The sequence below is a fragment of the Pteropus alecto genome, unplaced genomic scaffold, assembly GCF_000325575.1.
Source record: "Pteropus alecto unplaced genomic scaffold, ASM32557v1 scaffold111, whole genome shotgun sequence".
NCBI lineage: Eukaryota > Metazoa > Chordata > Mammalia > Chiroptera > Pteropodidae > Pteropus > Pteropus alecto.
Genome location: NW_006431915.1, coordinates 5,236,778 through 5,249,276, shown reverse-complemented (window position 1 = coordinate 5,249,276; position 12,499 = coordinate 5,236,778). Strand labels below are relative to the sequence as shown.

The window sequence follows — 12,499 nt, the reverse complement described above, 5'->3', positions numbered from 1 at the left end:
CCTTCCAAATCTAGTGCAAGTTCTTCTTTTGACCAACCCTAACCTGGTCCACGATTAAGGGAACTCTGACAGTGCGTTTCTCAGCTTAGCCAACTTTTTGCGATACAGACCACTCCACTTACTTTTATTACTTGTCTATCACCTCTGCTGGACTGTGAGTTCATTATGAGCACAGAATGTACTTTTCCCACTCGATCCTTCGTGACACCTCTGGTGAATGATTGAAATTTGAATTGAACAAATACACATATTGTTAAGGACATTGATAAATAGGTACATCGGTGGTCTGCTTCTGTCAAGTCCCATTATGCATTTGCATTTTTTTAAAAGCAGTTTCTCTTTTACATTATATGAGTTGATATCCTATTATTAAATAAAATAACGAACCAAAGGAGGAGAGATGCTACAGGAGCATGGATCTTCCTTAGATCCTTTCAATTTTATTCCCAAAAGCTACCGCCTAACTCACTAGTTTACAAAGTTGTCCTAAAGATACTTCCTTACTCAAACTCTTCTTCTGGCTCATCATTTATAGATTTAGCTACTTGAAGTATTGTTCTATGAAACATATACCGTATTTCATTAATTCTAAAACATTTCCCCCCCCACACACACATTTTAACATCTCTAAAACAGACACACCTTAACATCAGTGACATTAAATCCTTTCATAGATATTATTGTTTCTTTATTGGTGGCTCATAAAATAATAGTATGCCTTAGAATTGGGGCATCTGAAATTCAATGAAAAATGGCAGTTGTGTAGGGGTTCGCTTCTGTTTCAGGGTAGGGAATATGGAGAGAGTAACATTTTAAAGGTCTAATTTAAATCTAATTGTAAGGACAAGGAATAATTGTAGTTATATTTTTCTTGAAAATCTTTCTAAAATTGAGATCAAAATGAAGGATCAGTGTAAATTTTATAACCTTTTACAAATTTCATGCTACAAAACTGTTTTGTAGTGTTAAATAATTAATAGGCTTGATTATCATTCCTCCTGTGTACTCTCCATAGTGGATTTTTAACATTTTCTCTGAGTTGTGCATTTCTTTGTAAACTAGTAAGGATTCCTTTGTGGTTTCTCAGTGATAACTAGCCATACCACAACATCACAGTAAATTAAATTCTGTGATAGTATTTTTTCCCAGGAAAAAGGTTCAAACACTGAGAACCCTACATTTAACATCAGATTTATCTTATTTTCAATGTAGATGCTACCACAATTTAGAGATTGACAGGAAGTATATTTGGGGAAAAATCTAATTAGTCTTGGAACCAGAGCAGGTTATTACACCATCTACTACATTGTAGATTGTTCTCTAAACGACAAACTGCTGCTTTCTAAAAAGACTAAATAAATATTAAGAATTGCTTTAACATGAATGTAAGCCAAGAAGCTTTTATTGCAGAATCTGTCAGCTTGTTGAAATAAAAAGATTTTTCCAAGTTGAAACTAATAAACAAGCATATTCCTATTAAAAATGATAATAAAAGATCTTTCTTAATTGAAAAGCAGTATAAAATGTTTAAGACTAAATAGGAATTATTGCATCCTTTGTTTTCCCTGAGGAGCAATAGAAATTTATTAAAACTAACATTTGAAAAGCACTATAATTTGCATGTGTATGAACACTAACTCTAATTTACTGTCAGTCCTCTTGAGAGATGTTGTAAATCCATTTTGTCTCAAGTTGGAAAGTCAGAGTAATTCAAGCAGTCTGTTGATTCTGAAAGCAGTTATTTAATATGATTTTTCAGATTTTATACATCTTGATCATAGGAATTAACTTTATTCACCTTTTAATCCCACCTGACACCTGGCATTGTGCTACACATGATGGACGCACTCAGTGAAAGTCAAAATGTGGAAGGCAAAGTATTTCTACATCCTCAATGTAAACATTCGATAAAAATTCTACTTATATGATGGACATAGTCAATAAAAATCAAATGCAGGAGGCATACTATTTCCACTCAGTTGTCATTAGTAGTTAACTTTGATCCAGATCATCCCAGGGATTGAAGGGTAGGGTTTATGGCTTAACCTTTAATCTAATTCTTGAATTTTCTCTAAGGAGTAATCAATCCTAAACATATATTTAATGCACTCAATATTTATGCTCATCTAATATCATTTCACAATATATTCTACCTAACAATGACTTTGGTTGAATATGCACTGAATATTTTGCCTCAGCTTTCTTTCCTATTAGTTTAAAGTTGTTTTCATCATAAATAAATATGTGCTTGATATGAAAAATTGGCAAATGCAGACAAGTAGAAGAAAGAAAAATACATCTTACCTAGAGTTCCAACAAAATTCTTTTTTTTTTAATTAATTAAATTTTTTTATGGTGCCATTGGTTAACAAAATTCAATAAGTTTCAGCTGTATACTTTAACAGTAAGGCATATATATGTTTACACTGTGTTCATCTCCCATAGTTAGATTTCTTTCTGTCACCACATATTTGACCCCCTTTACCCTGTCTACCTCTTCCCTACCCTTCCCTCCTACCCTCTGGTAACCACTAGGCTATTGTCCATGTCCATGAGTCTTGTTTGTTTGTCCTGTTCATTTATTTGTTGCTTTTAGGTTTATATCCCACATATAAGTGATATTATGTGATTTTCAACTTTTTCTGTCTGGCTTATTTCACTTAGCATGATTATCTCGAGGTCCATCCATGTTGTTGCAAATGGCCGTATTTCATCTCTTCTTATGGCTGGGTAATATTCCATTATATATATGTATCACAGCTACTTTATCCAACAAAATTCTTGAGTCCAAATGATTTTGGTCAAAAATTTGTAGAGATTTTTATGTTGTCTTCTGGCATTTCTTTAGTGTTGCAGTAGTTCTGTCTGAGAGCAAACTGAACTTTGTTCTTAGGTAGGGATTTTTGCTTTTTGTACAATGCCTGATGTTCGTAGGGTTATATCTGTAAGCTATTGAAATGATTATATGTGCCCATCCTTTGGCATGGTCAACAGGAATCCTCTCCATATCTCTGTTTATGACAGGCATGCACATGCCATCTGACTGAAAGCATGAATGTCCATGGGTTCGTGCAGCCCCCCTACCTCTCTCTCTTCCTTCTTCTTTCCCTTCCTCCTACTTTACCTTTCCCTCCCTACTCTTCAACTGCCACTCCTTCCCCGGCACTCTCCCTTCCCCCATCTTATTCCTCTTCTCTCTTCCCCTTCCCTTCTACCTACCTTTCCCCTCCACTTCTCTCTTCCTTCTCCCCTCTCTTTATTTTTCCTCCTTTCCTTTCTCCTTTATTCTCCTTCCTCCTTTCCCTGATTGGAAATCCTGATTAGAGCAGTTCTAAGTTAGAATTGAAGGAAAAGAAGAAAGAATATAAACTCATTAGAGATTATTTTACCTAAAAAAAAAAAAAGAACACACAATAGACTGGAGGCCCCCATGGAGTATAGACATTACTGGAGTGGAAGATCTTAAGGTAGTAATCTGGAAGAGAGAAGGCTGTTGTCAGAGTGAGTGCTTGGTGATGGCTAGGTCTAGTGGATAATGCAAAGGAGGGGAAGATGAGATAGGGTGAAGGATGTGGTCATTGGAGAAGAAGAGATGAAGAATATGACCATAGGATACTGGAATGATCGTCTACATGGATCATGAAATCACTAACTCTGTGTGTGACAGGAGAGAATGGAGGGGAATGAACAAATGGGAATAAATTCTTTAAAGAATGAGAAGTGGCCCAGAGGTCGGCAGACAATGAGGTGGAAAGAGGCGTTGGGTATATAACGTGATACTCTGAGGGAGCTGAAGGTAAGAAGGGAAACAGAATGATCTGAGAAGGCAGTGAGGAGCAAAGAAGTTACCTCTCTCACTTCCACGCTCTGACTATAAGAGACAATAATATTTTGATTGGGATAAGAAAATGAAAGAAAAATTTGAAGGAGTTTAGAATATGAGGGGATTTATTGAATTCTGATTGTGTATTCTAGAGAACAAGTGCAAGAGTTTGGATCAGAGCTGCATGGAGATAGATGACCCTGGTAGATGAGGGATGACTTTGGAGCATTGGGCTTCCTAGGAGATTGTCATGAACAGGAATATAGGGCATCATGGAAGTAACTGACATGGACTTGAAGACACATGGGATTTTGGTGGGCAGTGAGGGAATCTTTCCCGGAGAACTCAGAGCAGACATTGTTTAGGAACCTGCAGAAGCAGGAGCAGCTCGAGTGTCCTTTTGTAGCTTCTCTAATATAATGTCGAGGCTGGAGAGTTAGAAGTAGCAGCACTGGACATTCCATGGCACTTCCACTGCTTTTGGTGTTGAGGCTAACCAGGGCTCGGGGGCATTTCCTCCATCTTGGACTAAGTCAATACTGTTCTGGCTGCTCTCTTGTGGTGGTGCCCAAGCTTACAGAGAAGGAAAATATGTCACCAGTTGTACCTGCTCACCTCTCAGATAAGGGAAATATGATCCTTGGTCACATGCTCCACCTCTGAGCAGGGTTGGAGCACACAAGTCTCATCTGCTGAAAAGGGGAGAGATTTCCCTTGAACATTAACAAAGGGAAAGTGAGTAGATGCTGGACAGAGGGAATTAGGAAACGGATATAGCTGCTCGTATCAAAGAGCCAAAGAACAATGTCTTAAGCAAGTAAGAGCTTACTTTTCCCTCATCTAAAAGAAAGACAGAAGTAGGTAATCTAAAGCTGGCGTGATAGCTCCCCTGTCATCAGAGACCGAAGCTTATTTTACTTTTTTGCTGTACCATCTTAGTACATGATACTTACCCTACGGTATCCTATACTTATACTGTAATGTGTTGGTGGTACTGTCCCTCATGTCTGTATTTCAGTACAAAGGAGAAGGCAGACAAAGTCCTCTCTCAGTTGAAACAGTCTCCATTAAAAAGCTTTTACAGAAGTCCCACACAACTTCAGCTAATATCTCATTGACTGTCATTCATTGCGATGGATGTGGGGAGTTATCTCCTAGCTATGCATATTACTATGCTGAATAAAACTGGGAAGAATAGTTATTGGGTGGGCAACGAACACTCTCTGCCACATCAGCAAATTCAAATAAAACGATGTTAATGCATAAGTCAGAGTTAGCATCATGAACTAGGATTTGCAGTTAAGTGTCTGGGAAGAAAGAAGTGAAAAAGCTAAAAGGACCAAAGTTGTGGTCAGAAAGTAAAATACTGGGATTTAAGATTGCAGGAGTTGGGCAGCTTCACAGAGGCTGAGACTATTTAAAAGGCCCAGGATAGGCCCATGAGATCTTAGAATCGAGTTGATCATGAACCAGAAGTCTCTGTCCTAGAAAAGACCCCTGCCTTTTGTTGGAACATAGCCTGGAAAATCACAGCAAAGACCCAGGCGAGGGCTGCACATACCTCCCTTCGTCAAGCACATCCCAATTTACAGGCATCATCATCCATTTAGGGCCAGACTCCTTAAACAGTTTAAGTTTTCAACCTATGGATAGATGGCTGAACACACTGATATTGCTTGCGCAATGCATTTGATAAAACACAGGCTTTTAATTGTCTGGTATTAACTAAACAAATAATGGTGTGTTATATGCTAATTGCCATTTTAAGAAAAGGAGATTTTCTTGCTGGCAATGTGTCAGCATTGTTAAACTTATAATTATTATTTTTGTCCTTATTCAGTAAAATATCACCTAATTGTTTTCATTTTATATAGTAAGGACATGCCCTCATCTCCGTCAGCCCAAACACGGCCACCTCAGCTGTTCTACGAGGGAAATGTCCTACAAGACAACCTGTTTAGTAACCTGTGATGAAGGGTACAGACTAGAAGGAAGTGCTAAGCTTACCTGCCAAGGAAATGCCCAGTGGGATGTTCTAGAACCCCGGTGTGTGGGTAAGTTCCTGGAAAGTATGGTCCCTTTGGTGATTCATTTTTCTTGCTCTCTGATTTTTCTGGTTTTCTGTGAAGACCTAGAACTAAAAATTGACTCATGATGAATATACACATCCATATATACAGATACATGGAGGTATAGGTATATAAATAAATATGTTGTTTTGTTCCTCTCCACTGGTAAAAAGGTTTCTATACCAGAATACAGTTTTTTAAGTCACTAAAATATGCAGCTTTAAATGGTAATGACTTTTTTAAACTGGGGCAAATTTTTTTTTAATTTGGATGATTTTTTTTTAATGCTGTATACTTCCTTTGTTTTGTTAAACACAGTTTACTTTTACCTTGTTGACAAAAGGATAAAAATATGAACCGGTGAATCTTAAGATAAACCATAAAATTATATTTCATCAGATTTTCTCTTTTATCCTTCACTGCAAGTTGTGGCATCTTACTACTAAAAAGGGGTCCAGAATGAATTAATTCAGCAGTTTTTCCAGTTTGCTGCTTCTTATACACTATTGATAAAAATAACAATGATAATAATGATGATGATATGATGGTGATAACTACTATTCAGTGATACCTTACTATGTGTCTGATACAGTATACTTGGGAGCACTGGCAGGTATGTAATGAAATAACTAACTTCCAAAAAAAAGAAAAAGAAGAACTGAATGTATGGAATAAATTGAGATGGGCCAGGACCCAAAGTGAGAAAACTAGGTACTATAAATATGTCAGTTCCTCCCAAATTGATTTATAGCTTTATTCTAGTATAATCCAGTATCGGATCCATGGGTGATAAGAAGGGAGGGTGTCACCAGGAAGGATGTTGGGCTGACCAGGGGATGCATTAACAGTCCAAGAGTTGACCCTCACTAAGCAGGCTCAGAAAAACTGATATTATCATACTGAGAAGAGATTAATCTCCCTGGGACAGAAGAGTGAAATTTACTATTAAACAAAGATTCAGTTTATTAACAATGAGATACCTACTATTATGTGTACTAAAAGGCATTGGCCTAACAAGCATCATCAGTATATTTCTTGGGTAAAGAGACTCTGTGGCATTTGTAATTTGTGGGGATGCAAATGTTCTCTCATTTCCGTACAACAGAGCGCCAGTGCTCCACCTTTCAGAAGCCCAAAGGTGTCACCATATCCCCGCCAACCTGTGGCAGGCAGCCAGCCAAACCTGGGACAATTTGTCAGCTAAGTTGCCGCCAAGGATTCATTTTATCTGGAGTGAGAGAAGAAATGAGATGTACCACCTCTGGAAAATGGAGCACCAAAATTCAGACAGCTGTTTGTAAAGGTAGGTCTTATACATTGGTCAGGTTACAAATCAAATTTCCATGTAACGACTGTTGATACATTTCAGGACTATCCCTTTTTGCAACTTTTGTTGCAACCCATGATAAATTGGTAGGTGTTGCTCCAATATACTCTATGAGGATTTCTTTTCCAAAATGATGGATTTACAAAATCTAGTTACATACAATATGTCAATGACAGAAGAAGTATAATGTTAGATCAGGACAATGTTAGAGCTGGAAATGATGTAAGTTTTCTATCAGGAGATGAAAATCTTTGAGGAATTTCTGGCCCATGTAAAAGAGATGAGACTAAATCGATTTCAAAGAAAGTTAACAGTGCTTTGAAACCTACATCCCATTATTCACAGAACATTGCCATCTTCCCGGCAGCAAGAACGAACTGCTATAAAAAAGGAGGTATTAAGAACGAAAGAGAAGGGCAAAAAAATGGAACGGATGTTGTTCAAAACAATATTAGTGATTTGAAAAACCAAATTGAGAGTTCCTTCATAATGGAGCACTGATAAAGAGCTTGAAAGTTCCAACTGAACAAACCAAAAAGATGGAGGTTAAGAGATACCAACGATCTATCGAGAAGCCCCAATGTCCATTTAATAAAGAGTTCCAGAAGGAGAGAGAAGAGGGAGTGGAGGAGAATTTTCCTATCAGTAGAAGAAAGTTTCCCTGAGCCACAGAAAGGCTTGAACCTTTAGATCAAAAATACCCCTTAGGATCAGGCAGGCATGTTTTTACTACTCCTGGTGAAGTCCAGAGTTAAGGACAAAATGTTAAATAAGTTTCCAGAGAGAAAAGAGAAATTGCACAGGAGGAACAGGAATCAGACTCATGTTATACTTCTCTTTTACAACTCTAAAAGCAAGAAGGAAATGTGGCAATGTCCACAGAATACAGAGAGAAAATGGATGTAAACTTTAAATTTCAAATCTAGTCTAGCTATTATTCAAGTGTGAAGGAAAAATAAAATACTTTTTCAGATTTTCAGAATCAATATGATAATGCATCTTTGTTGGGGAGAATTGTTAAGTATAAGCTTTTCTGAGAAAAAAAAAGATAAATAAAAATAAATCAATTCAGATATATGTATTCTGCTGCAAATTACAGAAGACCTAATTTAATGTAATTTAAAATAAGGGGATTTGTTATATAATAAGAACTTAGCTCTACAGTAACTAATGTGGATATGTGTGATATTACCACATCTGATTCAATGTCTGTACTGCAAAGTTTCACACCGCAAAAAATATCATTGACTTTAATTTGTTGTTTTGACAGTATCTTTTAGCACTCCTAATTAAATCAATTTGACAGCCCTGTTCTAAAGTGTAGTTCCTTCCTGCCACAGTCAACATTCATTTTTTTTTAATGTTTTTCTTCTTTAATTTCACTCAAAAAATATTTATCAAGCTTTTATTACGTGCCAGATACTATATGGTATAATGGGACAAGAAATATCCTGGCTTTTAAAGAACTTAAATTCTATTGAGGGTAAAAATTTTATTTCAAAATGATGTGTTGAGTTTTATGGTTAAGAAGGACAGAGAACTGTGGGAACTTAGGAAGCGAGCACCTGAAATGGACCAAGAGAGTCAGAGAGAGCTTCTTGAGGTGCTTATGTCTACGCTGAGAATTACAAGACAAATAGTAGTTACCTAGGGAGAGGTAAAAGAGGGCATCGATTCAGGCAAATAAAAGAACATTGGAAAAGGGTCAAGAAAGACCATGGAGCTTTCATGGGACTAAGAACATTCAGCTTAGAGAGTGAGTTCCAGTGGGGGATCTGTAAGAGATGAGACGGAGGTCAGTAGGTACTGGTTCATGAAAGTCTTCATAAGCCAGGCTGAGATAAATTATCCTGAAGGCAGTTGTGTATTCCAAATCAGTTAAGAATTGGGATATAAAAGATGAGTCACAAAGTATTACTATGCTTTTATCTCATTCTTAAATGACTTAGAATTACTCATCAGCATATTAATTGACTTGTGTATTTTCTGAATCAGACGTGGAGGCTCCTCAGATCAACTGTCCTGAGGATATAGAAGCTAAGACTCAGGAACAGCAAGACTCTGCTAATATCACCTGGCAAATCCCAACAGCTAAAGATAACTCTGGGGAAAAGGTGAGATTCGTGCAAATATTTGCATTCTTTTCTAAATGGATTCTAAATACACGGCAAATATGTATGATATTGAAGATTTACTAATACTCTAATGATGGAACTCTTTTTATGTATACTAATAAATATGAATGCCTCATTTGTTTAGAAGAATGATCAGCCTTGAGTTTTTAATTAGGAATCTTAAAATACAATGAAAAAGACAAATGTATTTGGCTACAAAAGTATTTTCAAATTTGTATTTTAGAAAATTCCTAAATTAAAAGTCAAATAGAAAACTAGAGAAAAATGTTTCAAACTTTTCAAGGATTAGAATGTTTATTACATAAGATTAATACAAATTTATTTTTATCACATAATTTTCAAATGGACTAAGAAGGTAAATATATTCAAAAAAGAAAGAATATATCTATGCCATGCAAACATATGAGAATCTAATCTTAGCATTACACATTAAGAAACTATGAATTAGAATGATGACCTGGTGTCATATTTTTGATTTACCAAAAGTAATGATATTTAATGTAAGTCAGGGAACTTTGGGTGGGAGCTTTGATACTGACACTATCAAATAATGATGAAAATGCAAATTATTACTGTGCTTTATAAAGATGGAAAAGAAATTTTGCATCATCTATCAATAAAATATTATTTTGAGGTTAATAATCCTGTTCATGGAAATTTATTATAAGGACATAATGAAAATATTTTTAAATTCTCTGTACAGAACTGTTCGTTCAAGTGCTGTTTACAGTAGCAAAAATGTCCTTCAATAGATTTTTCTTAAAGAAATTACCATATAGTTATTCTACAGAAGATTATAGAGACATTTAAGTCATCTTAAGTTCTAAAGACAATGTAATAGCGTAAAAATGTTTTATGATATTATATTTAAAAACCAAGAAGCATTTTCTATATATGCCAGTGCTACAAACACTGTAAATAGAATAATCTGGAAAAAAATTCACCAAAAGGCTGTGCTCAATTTTTTTTCTTTTACAGTATATGTGAAATATTGTGTCATTTTTAACTTCGCTTAACTAATTACATATAAATCAAAAAATAAAAATGTACTATTGTTATTAACTTCAACATTCAAAATATCTATTTATCCTTAAAAGGTGTCAGTCCGTGTTCATCCAGCTTTTACCCCACCTTACCTTTTCCCAATTGGAGATATTGCTATCACGTACACGGCAATTGACCCATCCAGTAACCAAGCCAGCTGCACCTTCCATATCAAGGTCATTGGTAAGTCGTCAAATTACCCGGTAGGTTTGTGAAAGTAATCCAGTTCCCCAAGGACTTTGCCTCTTTATCTTCAACAACTCCCTTTCTACTGATTCTTCCTAGTGGCATTGAAACCTACTCAAACCACTCCTTCTTTGAAACCTATATACTCTTTAGCTATCACTACAGCCCTTTGATTTCCTCCCATATGAGCCTTTTAAAAAGTCCCCAGTGGTTGTCTTCTCTTTTGGCTTAACTGCCATTTATTCTCAAAGTCACTCAAGTCTGACTTCTGTCTCCTTCACTAATATAAACTACTTTCATCAAGGTCACCAGTGATCTCTAAAGTTACTCCTATCGCATGCTTTTTAGTCTTTACATAATATTTCATTAGAGTTTACATTATTAACCACACTCTCCTTATCAAAACTGTCTCCTTATCAGCTTCTCTGATACCAGTCTTTCCCGTCCCCGCACTCTATTTTTCTCATTTATCCTTCTTTATTGCTTTCCTGGGCTTCTCTTCTTCAGGCCAGCTCTCAGTTGTGGGTCATCCCCAGGTTTCCAGCCTCAGTCCTCTTTTCTTTCTCTCTATAGTTTTCCTGGTGATTTTGTTAGCTTACAACTCCCACATTTCTGTCTCCAGCTCACATCTCTTTTCTGAAATTCACACCAATATATAACTCCTCTTACTGGGCTTTCCCCATGTGGCTGTTCCACCGGTGTTTCAAACTCACTCAAACATAATATATTTCTTAACTCAGAAAATGATAACACCAACCACCTGGCCACCAAACAAAAATCTGGAAGTCATCCTTGACTCCCCATCAACAAAATCCAGTAAGTTTTCAGGTTCTACTGGTTTCCTCTACTTAATATCTCCGAAATCTGTCCCAGTCCCTCCATCCTCACAACTAACCACTACTATAGGTCAGTTCTTTTTTATTTTGTTCAGATTTTTTTGGCCTGGTTCACTGTACCATCTCCCAGTCAATCTTTGGGCTTTCCAATCAATTCAGTAGATATTCAGTAGCTACCAAATACTTACCGCCCAGACTTAATACATAGAGAAATACGTAGCCGTCTGTAATTGTCATGAGCACAGACTGACCCCAAACTGCTTGAGTCCATATCCAACTGTACCATTTAAGGTGGTGTGACTAGTCACCTCTCTGTGCCTCAGTTTTTTCATCCAAAAAATAGAATTGATAAATGTATTACCTCATAGGAGTATTGTCAAGTTTTTAATTAAATAAGCCATATAAACCAATGAACTAGTGCCTGAAACATTAAGCTCTTATGTATAAGTATTGACATTTTGCTATATTTGTCTCAGATATATTTTAATATGTTTATTTTAAAATTCAGTCAGTACATTAAATTCATTTTATTTTAAGAACGTTACATAACTTCTTGACATAACGAAAAATATCTCAGACTGGCTCCTTATCCTAGAAAAAATAGGTTTTGGCAAAAGTAGATAGAAAGACTCAAGTAAAACTCACTTTAAGTTATTTCATAGTACTTAGTTTTTTTTAAATTGCTTTTTCATTGTTGTTTTAAACATGAACTTGACCAGTCACATAAAAAAAATGTTTTGTTTTTTATGGTACTATGCGTTTAAACATGGAAATGTGGTTCAAGAGTTTGCCAAGTTTTAATTTTTCACATTGAAGAGTCAGCATGGTGAAAGGTAAAATGCATACTCGAGTGTCTAGCTAGACACTAGCTGAATTTACAAATTATGAATGAGAGAGAGGAAATGGGAAGGGAGAGGGAGAAGAAAAGGTTAAGGGAGAGAGAGAGAAGGAGCTGGGGGGTGGGGGCAGAAGACGAGACAGAGAGAAAATATTCCAAGGGCTGGGGTGGGGGCAGAAGAAGAGACAGAGAGAAAATATTCCAAAGGCTGCGTTTTCTTGGTTTTCTCAGATGACAGGGT

At 36.3% G+C, this 12,499-nt stretch overlaps 1 protein-coding gene across 1 annotated transcript in view; it reads left to right on the top strand.

The window, feature by feature from the left end:
• The window catches only part of SVEP1 (sushi, von Willebrand factor type A, EGF and pentraxin domain containing 1), a gene marked incomplete at its 5' end in the record, with an annotated part of 145,705 nt that overhangs the window by 47,775 nt on the left and 85,431 nt on the right, over window positions 1-12,499 (top strand). The window contains 4 exons of the mRNA XM_025041263.1: window positions 5,698-5,877; window positions 6,998-7,195; window positions 9,215-9,333; window positions 10,452-10,581. Of these exons, the coding sequence (XP_024897031.1) occupies window positions 5,698-5,877; window positions 6,998-7,195; window positions 9,215-9,333; window positions 10,452-10,581 (627 nt within the window). The remainder of the gene's footprint in view (window positions 1-5,697; window positions 5,878-6,997; window positions 7,196-9,214; window positions 9,334-10,451; window positions 10,582-12,499) is intronic.